At 36.3% G+C, this 9743-nt stretch overlaps 1 protein-coding gene across 1 annotated transcript; it reads right to left on the bottom strand.

The window, feature by feature from the left end:
• Window positions 1-7924: 7924 nt before the first annotated feature.
• LOC111400626 lies at window positions 7925-9160 on the bottom strand. Its single transcript, XM_023028025.1, has 2 exons — window positions 8426-9160; window positions 7925-8266 (listed from the first exon to the last, which is right to left on the bottom strand). The coding sequence occupies exons 1-2, from the start codon at window positions 9158-9160 to the stop codon at window positions 7925-7927; spliced, it is 1077 nt and encodes a 358-aa protein (XP_022883793.1).
• Window positions 9161-9743: the final 583 nt, after the last annotated feature.

The following is a 9743-nucleotide window of genomic DNA, read 5'->3' as shown; positions in this document are numbered from 1 at the left end:
GATTAACCACTGACACTCAGATAGTTATCCATGTGAAATCTCTCGACGGGTCTCCAATGTTTTGTTCTATTACAAAACATCCACGTGTTCATTTAAGTGTCACCATACTTTAACTTGTGAGATCAGCTGCTTACTTCACAAGTAAGAAATGCCACACGTGATGGTCTATCTGTAATAATGATATCCGTATCTCGTTATTACTTACGACCACGGATGATTTAAGATTCAATCAGATGTAATTTGTATCTCACAATCACAACTCCTTGTGATTAACAAATTATAAATATTTGAATCTACGGACTCTATTATTTATTTAATTGTCTATTAATTAAATAATAGATCTGTCATTTAATTGTATTAATTATATAAAAATATTTATGTCCAAAGTTGATTGGACTTAGGGCATAATACTTACAGCTTATGGTAAAGTCGGTGGCAGCAAAGCTTCTTGCCATTGCTGCGTTGCGAAAAGCAACGAGTGTTGCTGCAACACTGACCAAACGGGAAGATTCGTCGCAACCGGTAATGCTAGAAATGGGTGAAGGTGAGGTGGGTGGGTGGATAAAGAGAGAAGGAAGAGTGGTGGAAGAATGAGGTTTATCATCGGAGGGACTGCTGGAGGAGTGAAGATGGCGATAGAGAAAGGGTGAGGCATGGGACGGGTGGCTAGGTGGGTGTGTGTGTGTGTGTGTGTGTGTGTCTATATATATATATATATATATATAGAGAGAGAGAGAGAGAGAGAGAGAGAGAGGAAAAATGATAGGGTTTGAAAATGAAATTGTTAGATTTAATTAATTTTTTATTAATTACAATAAATTTATTTATCATTTGAAATTTGAATTTTAAACTTAAACCCCTTATTTATTAAAACTAATCTTTAATTGTAGGGTTGTTGGTGATTTTCTCAAAAATATATAACAACAAATATTTCAAAAATAAAATATTAGTGAAAATTTTCAAAAATTAGGTGATCACATTTTGTAACCACTGATCAAATTTTGTGATATATAATTTAATTAAACAGGTCACGATCACAATAACACGCAATTTATGATCAAAATTAGGACAAATCTAGAATTTTCGATAAGGAGACTGAAACTTAAGAAAATCGATGCAAAACATATATGTGAAGAATGTGTAACAGCACAAATATAAAAAAAAATTGGAAATTTTTAATGCTAACCTGGGCTTCTGCTAAAGAGATTGATAATTATTGACATGATGTAGGACGTAAATCCCTTCAAATCCTAGTAGAAAAGGCTTGGTTCTGAAATTTTAAGGAAAGCCCATCAAACTTTAGTAAAGTGGGATTTGTTTGAAATGATTAAAATTAAATTCTCACTGTTTCTTCTTTAAAAACTATATGTATTACCCTAATCTGTTCTGCTAGGAAAATTGGAGTGATTAGTGAGATATGATATATAGAAAAATATACAAGTCCAGATTTTTACATTTTAGAATTCAAAACTAGCAAAAAGTGAAATCCAACTAAAAAAATCACAACAGGACTAGATTAAGTGAATACAGTGGATTTTTTCATATCAAATGCATAATCATTAGAGCCCATATTTTACTAAACAAATCAAGCAGTGAGATTTGTTGGAAAAAATGGTTATAAAATGGATCAACTTTGAGCCCAACTTTTAATGGGACCCACCTTTAATTAATACGGGACCTAGCATATTCACGTTCTACTCCGCGAGATGATTAACGTGATATATTTATTTATTGAAATCCATTTAAAATTGAATGAAATATTAAGTGTTAAAGTAACTCACACAAACTAAGTATTATGGAAGAATTTGATTTTCTAAACACTTATCCTACATAGAAAAGTTAGGAAACTTTGGTGTGGTTTATAAGGTGGAAGTTTGGAATTGGGTTTGGGCCCTAAGGGGTACCAATAGTCTTTGGAAGGGGGAAGACCTATATCCTATTGGGTTCGGTCATAAACCCACACGCGCGCGCCGCCGTCGCCGTCTGTCTGACCGGCCAGCTCGGCACGACACGAGCATGTGTCCGGGTGCGGGTGGACCTTTGCACTATATTAACTTTTTGGACAAAATTTTGGACCAAATTGTAAATAATCAAATTCTTGGGTACATTATGAAATTTAAATTTTGGCTTATTATTCCGGGGTGTTTTATTTTCTTTTAACAGTCGTCTGTTTACCGACTAAACAATCGACTGTTTACCGACCAAACAGCCGACTGTTAACCGACTTAACAGACATGACTTTTAAGAACAACATGTCTGTTCGGATTTTTGAGACTTGTCTGAAAGGTGATGACTGTTCGAATGGTCACGAACAAGTCTATAAATAGTCTGCTTCTCTACCAGAAAATTCACACCATTTTCATTGCAAATTTTCTGTGCTTTGAATCTCATTCCCCTCTCTCTCGTTCTGATATTGTCTCGAAGTAATATACACTTCGTTGAGTTCGTTGGAACTCCTGCAAATTGCAGTACTGCTTTCGTAGGAGACGAAAATTCGTTCTTTCCTAGAAAACGATTGCTGGACGCCTTTAACACCTTTGAAGGCAGCAAATTCGTTTTAAGAAAATATCGTGAAGTCGGTGGGCTCGAATTATATTTTGGATCCTATTGATCATTTCTTACATTTAAGTGATTCTGTCGGTTTATTTTCGAAGGAGTAACTTCAAACTCCAGAAACAACAAGATGAACTTTGTCAACAAACGTGGGAAGACTGATGGCATATTTATCCTTCTGTAATATGTTTTGCACTGGAATTGGGACGAAATACCAATTTCCCTGAAATGCTTTGCGTATCTAAACCCTTGTTCGATTTTCATTTTTTCTCAAAATACATTTCTCTCTCTCTTCTTTTCAACTATACATTCTTTAATAAAATAATATTACACGAAAATTCATAATATTTCCTTATTTTTTAACCAAAAATTCTCCATCAATCTACTATTTTAAAATGCATTCTTCACCTTTTAATGGAGCTCAAACAGGGCCAAAGTTAGGGGTTTATGCTGTGTTTTATGTATTTATTATTATTTTTTTGGGGGGCTTGAATTATCGTTAATTTGAACATGGGCTATTATTGAATTTGAGATGGGCTAACCAAAAATAAATAATAATAACAAAGATAACAAATGGACATGAGTTGAGGCTGGCATGAGCTATAGTACAGACCAGCCCGTGCCTAGATCAGCCTCTGATCACAATCATATACTAATCACAAGTCATACAAGTTCATGGTCACAAAGACAAATTTTATAGATTATAATTACATATTTAGTCACGAATCACACAATTTTATGTCACAAATTATCTAATTCACTAGTCACAATCACTCTTGATCTCATTTCATCACCCCCAAGCCATAAAACTCTAACCATCACCATTCAAATCGGCGCTTCCCCATCAAATCCTCCACTGTCGCCACCACCACATATACCTTAAATACACAACCACCACCACCTCAAATCCACGTAGGGATGTAAAATGGGCCTAGCGGCTCGTGGGCTGCTCCGGCTCGTCATTTGTAGGGGGCTCAATCTCACGAGCTGTGGGCTCGTCAAAAAATATGTAAATTTACAAAAAAAAAAAAAAAAAAAAAAAAAAGAAAAAAAAAAAAAAAAAGTCCCTAAATCCACGCTCCACACTCACCTCTAATCCACCACCATCATACTTCTATGCATAACCACCAAAAAGATTAACAACATAAGAAAATGAAAGATGGCACCCTCATCTACAAATCCTGCCATTTTCATCGAGGGGTTTCTTCTACAAGATCAAAGATAGATACTTAGGTGTCGAGGAGGAGATCAACAAGTTTTTTTTCACAAGGTTGAAACAATCGTTTCGATATCAGGGAGGAATGGACAAAACTTGTCCGAGTTTTGGATTCCATCGAATAGAGGGAGGGCAACAAAGGAGGAGTGAGGATTATAGCGATATGAACATATGTATTTTTAGATTTTAGGTGGCAATGGTAAAAGTGCTGGTAGTGGCGGACAGTGGGTTAAGATTAAAAGTTGTTGGATTGTGGATTTATGAATTGAGTGAAAAATTGAACAAATAATAAGTGGAGTGGTATGAAGTTGGGTGGGGGAGTAGAATATATCTGATTTTTGAAAGAATAAACTTAAATTTTGATTTTTGAAACGGAAAGTTTGGAGATGGGTGAATGCAATGTCCTCAAATGGGATTAGTACATAAGGTTGAAAATGAAACCTGAAAAAAAAAATTAAAAAATTGAAAACAAAAAGAAAAGGGAATATTGGTAGTAATGAAACTGGGCCGATAATTAAGGGATGTTATATTGCAATTTATGTCATGTTTGTTAGCGACAAATAGGCCGAGCTTGCGAACTGTTCATTTTAAGACGAGTGATGAATCGAGCCAAACTCCTTTTTTTCCACAAGCCGAGTGGGCTCATGGACCCTAGGCTAGTCAGTTTGGGCTTGTATACGAACTCCTTTTTTGGCACTTTATTGAATTATTATTATTATTATTATTATTTTATTTTTAACTTTTTTTTTTTCATTTGTTTAGAAAACAAGTCAACTAGTGAGTGGTTAATCTCGAGTGTTTAAGGGTTGAAGCCCTAGAACTCAGATGTTTAATGATCAAGTCGACTTGACTCAATCCATTGTAAATCCTAGTTACAACAACCATATTGCTCAAAATTTTGGAATGCATTCAAAAACTTAAAAACGAAAAAAAAAAGGCAAAAAAAAAAACAAAGGGGGAAAGGGGAAAAGGAAAAGGAAAGATTCCAAACCAGGCAACAATTTTTGGTAGCCTAAATTTGAGGCATTTCAATCCAGAATTGAAATCAACAGACGAGAAACCTGAATCACAGAATACCAACATAAGTAACAAGGTGAAGTCGTTTCAAAGGAATTGTTAGTTAACATTAATTTGTTGCACCAGATTATCTGTGGTGATTATGGATGTATTTTAAGGATATTCAGGAATATTTTTAATTCTTCATCATAATCAAATGATTGAGTTGAACATCACATAAATTTTGAACTGTGTAAATCAGAGAGTATCTGTCCATGGCTCTGCGTGTGGTACCACAAGAAAAATTCGTGGGGTGGACAATGCTTAAAGTGTGGATAGAAGTTGCTATAAATGAGAGTGATATGATTCAATTATGCATCAAGTGAATCTCATTGATTAAAATACTTACTAGTTAGGCTAACAAATTTACACCTTGCAAACGTGCTATTTGTCGAATTGTGTCATTAGGTTATGGTGAATCAATTTATAAAGAAAAAAAACTTACAATAAGAAAAACTCGATTTGAGAGTTTGATATCCACGATTTTGTCCAAGAATCAAAAACCATCACGACCTCGTTGGTTCTCAATTCTCAATTCGAATTTCTGTTTTTCTAAAATTGGACTGGAACCTCCGATTTCGATTCAAAAAGTTTAATTCCAGTTAAAATGTCTATCCCTAACAGCAGCCTAAGAGATAATTCCATTATTTCATATCTTGATCTACCACAATAGTTAAATTATTCTGTATCTAACATAATCTACACGAAAAAAGTTGGAAGACAAAAATTCCTACAATAAAAACTATAATGTGGATGATTCTATTTAGATTTCAACCTTAATGTTGAATTGTTCCTATTGATACAATTTTCAAAAATTCATTTTTTCCTCCAAAATAGGGCTCAAACAAGGGTTAAATAAAGAGAAGACCTCAATACAATAATCTATTCAAGCTTGTTGGATTGACAGGGAATTTCTCCATGGTTTGGGACAGGGAGCCTCCTTATTGGTGGGGAGTCTGATGCTCAAATCCTGGAGCCATTCCCTGTTTGAATGGCTTTTCCCTAATCTATTTTATGCTTGAAAGGAAAAGAGATTGAAAAATGCTACTGAATCAGGGATAGAAAAAAATAGGCTGATTTGGCACTCTGTGATTGGGTGTTTTTGTGTTGCTTTTTTCCAATTTCCAATGAAAAATTGTCACGTGTTGTCCCGAAAAAAAATTCCGTCATTGATTTGTACCGGAAAACAATTAATGAGATTGACACCATAGTTTTCAGCTTCTTGGCTCAAGTATTGTTGGATAAAGTACATTGTATCTATGATTAATTTTCATAAATATGACATACTTTTATTTCACAAGTCCTTTTAAGGAAAAATTGGAGAATTTTAGTAAATAATAAAATAGAGTATATTTTTTAAACATTCGGTAGCGTCTAATGGCACCATCGGTGGCAGTTGATGGAGAGACGATAATAAATGTGGCAGCGATGAGTAAGGGTTTGTTTGGGGTAATCAAAAAATTAAAAGGAAAGTGTATTAAACAATTTTTTTATTTTTATTTTTATTTTTAAATTTCAGTCCATAGTTCGCCTAATATACCACTTGTGTAGGGTTCATTAGAATCCCGAGCACAAAGACTATTAATATGAACAATTAATTTATTCAAGGAAAAATTGCAGCAGAGGTACCAAACCTTTCGTTTATTAGCAGATTTTGCCCAAACCTTTAGTTTGTGTCACCGGAGATATCAAACCTTTAAAAAATGTGTGGGGCCAGTCCAAAATGACGGTTTCCATCTGTTTGACCGTCAAAACCGTCAGTTGACCCCTTTAATGATAATTTCAAGAATTTTCCTCAAATAAGTGAAAGGCAACATGGTCATTACACACATTTCCCTTATATTATATACTTCACTGTTTATTTCCCTCTATTTCTTTATCACTATATATTACCTACATTCTCTCTCACAGGTAGTCAAAAAAATCAGCATGCACATGGAGGGGAATGTATGCAGATGTGGTTCCCCAGTGTAGATGAAGACCTCGTGGACGAACTCGAACCCGGGAAGAAGATTTCTCACATGTCCTCGAAGCCAAGATGTGGGTGGATGCACCTTCTTTATGTGGTGTGACCCTCCGATGTGTGAGAGATCGAAGGAACTGATTCCTGATCTATTACGAGCTAGGAGGGAAATGGAAGCTGAAATCGACACCCTTCAAGCAAGAAGACCAAATGTGTGGAAGATCTGGCTCTTCGACTTTGTGTGTGGAGTGTTTGCAAAATGGGTTTGTTCCTAGGTATGTAGGGTCAGATTGTAGGATTTTAGTTTTTTGTTCCAGAAATTTGAGCTTAGGGTTTCGAAATGGAGCCATGTGCTAGATATTGTGAAATTCATATGTAAAAAATGAAAAATTGTGTTGTACCTTTTGACTTGAAATTTAACGATATTTTTCTGGCCTCTATGTAACAAACTTATCTGAAGAAGGTGTAGCATAGTACCAAACCTTATAACGATTCGCAGAATCAGTACCAAACATTTTCTAATGGTTTCAGACAGAGTACCAAACCTTTAAAAACATTGCAGTAAAAGTATCAAATGTTTGATAATACTTTTATAGGAAGTATCAATCATTCTCATATATTTCATAATCGCCTGCACATCAGATCTTACGAATACAATTTCAGAAACCAACGACAAACAGCAGAAACATAATGTAAGATATTCGACATCAACATTATCATCACATTGAACAATTTCATCAAAAATTCCAGTTACATCTACAAAATACACAGTATTGGAAGCACATATTTCCAGTTCAATTTACAAAAAAATCACTGCATTTTTCCAAAAAGGTGACTGTACAAGAGAAACCACATGATGTTCAAGATTGCGATCCTCTATGCTTGGACTTCTTTGTCTGTGACTTGGAGGTTTGCGTTGAATGTACTTTTCTCTTCCCCTTCGTTGATCTGGTATGTGTATCTTCTTGTGTGGTTGGTTGAGACTGTTGCTGTGAACTATCTTTACGAGGCAGTGCCTCCTTACAGCTTCTTTTATTATGTCCAGACTCTCCACAGCGTTTACATGTCATCTTCATGCCAGTCCTTCCCATCTTAACGCTTGCAAGTGGCTCTGCCTGTGACCTCTTCATCAATTTTTAGGGTCTGCCAGCCCGTTTTCTCTTCTGAGGTTGATTGAGAGGATGTTTTCCCAATTCTGGCCATAATTCAGGCCCTGACATCGGGTGGATCACTGGGAAGTAACATTTCAGGTATGTCTCCTTGCTATACCATGTGTCGATGTACTCATATATGCCAATATCACTTGAAAGCATGCCTAATATTGCATGGGGACATGGTATTCCAGTGAGCTGCCATTTTCTGCAAGCACATGCATGTAGTGTCAAGTCAACGCTCCACCTCAAACCGTCTCTACTGCTTATCTCAAATTTATGGTTGCCTGCATAGTCTGCCTTCAAGTATCTTGCCTCAGACTTAGCCTTCTCAATGATTTTCACAATTCTTGACTCAAATGCATGATCTCACCTCTGTGCCGCTTCCCTTTTTGCATTCATCCTTATCATTTGCTGATACCGAATTTTCTCTAACATGGAGATGATGGGCCTGTCTCTGGCAACAACAATGGAAGAATTGAATACCTCACACAAATTATTAAGAAGAATATCACATCTCGAATGCTCTTCGAAATGGGATCTGGTGCATTGGGAAGGAGGTTTTTCAAGGAACCAGTTGAAAGCCTCTTCACTTATGTCTATTAACTCATTCATTACACTCTTCCACTCTGGCACTGTTGTTGCCCTTGCTGCAGTCCAAAATAGGTTCTTAAGTGCCAGACCTTTGTGTGCCAAGGTGAAATTGCTATAAAGATGTCTAGCACAACACCTATGCTTCGCTCCTTCACAGTATTGACTTATGGAATCCACCAAACTCTTTTGTTTGTCGGAAATGAATGTCCAAGCTCGAGGGTTGTGCATTCCTATGTCATGAACCAACAATTCTATGAACCATTGCCGGTTTGTTTTGTTCTCTGCATTCACAACTGCCCATGCTAACGGGAACATATAGTTCTCACCATCGATCCCAATAGCTGCCAACAACTGTCCACCTTCTGCAGATTTTAGGAAGCATCCATCTAACCCAACAACTGGCCTACACCCAGCCTTAAATCCTTCCTTACAAGCCCCTATGCAGATGTACAATCTCTTAAAAGTATGTCCCGAACCTTCGATTTGCACTGTACTGCCTGTATTTGTTCTCTTCAATTCCTCACCGTAATCCCATAAAATTTTGTACTGCTCAGCTACAATCCCATTAATAACTTTTGCACATTTCGATCTTGTCCTAGAGAACTGATGCTTTGAAATCTCATACATGTAGTCCTATTTCACAATCTCCATAAAACTACTCATGGGAATGTTTGGATCAGTCCTCTTTCAGTGTCATACAACTCATGTTCAGACCTCAACTGTGGTTCGACATCATGTGGTTTCTCTGGTTCAGCATCATGCACTTCTGATTCATGTGAGTCTACTTCAGCCCCCATAAAATCAACCTCTGTATACTCATGCTCTGTTCCATGCACTGTATAAACTTCCTCTTCATCTGCTTCCATGTCATCCACTTCATCAAACATACACGTCATCACCTTCTACTGATTCGTCATAAATCTCAATAACATAGCATGGTTGCTGCTTATTCAATGCTTCACCAGACTTTTGAACTTTCACCAACTCCTCACCAGTCTCACAATCAAACACTTGAACATCCTTCTGTTCTGTTTCATCCCAAGGCAACTCCAAAACCTCAACTACAGGCAAGCAATACAGTTCAGCTGTCCTATTATCACCAAGCCACTTCACTAAATTCATGAATACTGAGTCTTTAACCAACCAAAATGAACCTTCACTCATTCTTTCTTCTCCATCTTGTACATATATCTAATTCTATCAAAATATC

Source organism: Olea europaea, chromosome 10 (assembly GCF_002742605.1).
Source record: "Olea europaea var. sylvestris chromosome 10, O_europaea_v1, whole genome shotgun sequence".
NCBI classification, from domain to species: Eukaryota; Viridiplantae; Streptophyta; class Magnoliopsida; order Lamiales; family Oleaceae; genus Olea; species Olea europaea.
The sequence above is the reverse complement of the archived record's forward strand: the minus strand, read 5'-3'. Positions and strand labels throughout refer to the sequence as shown.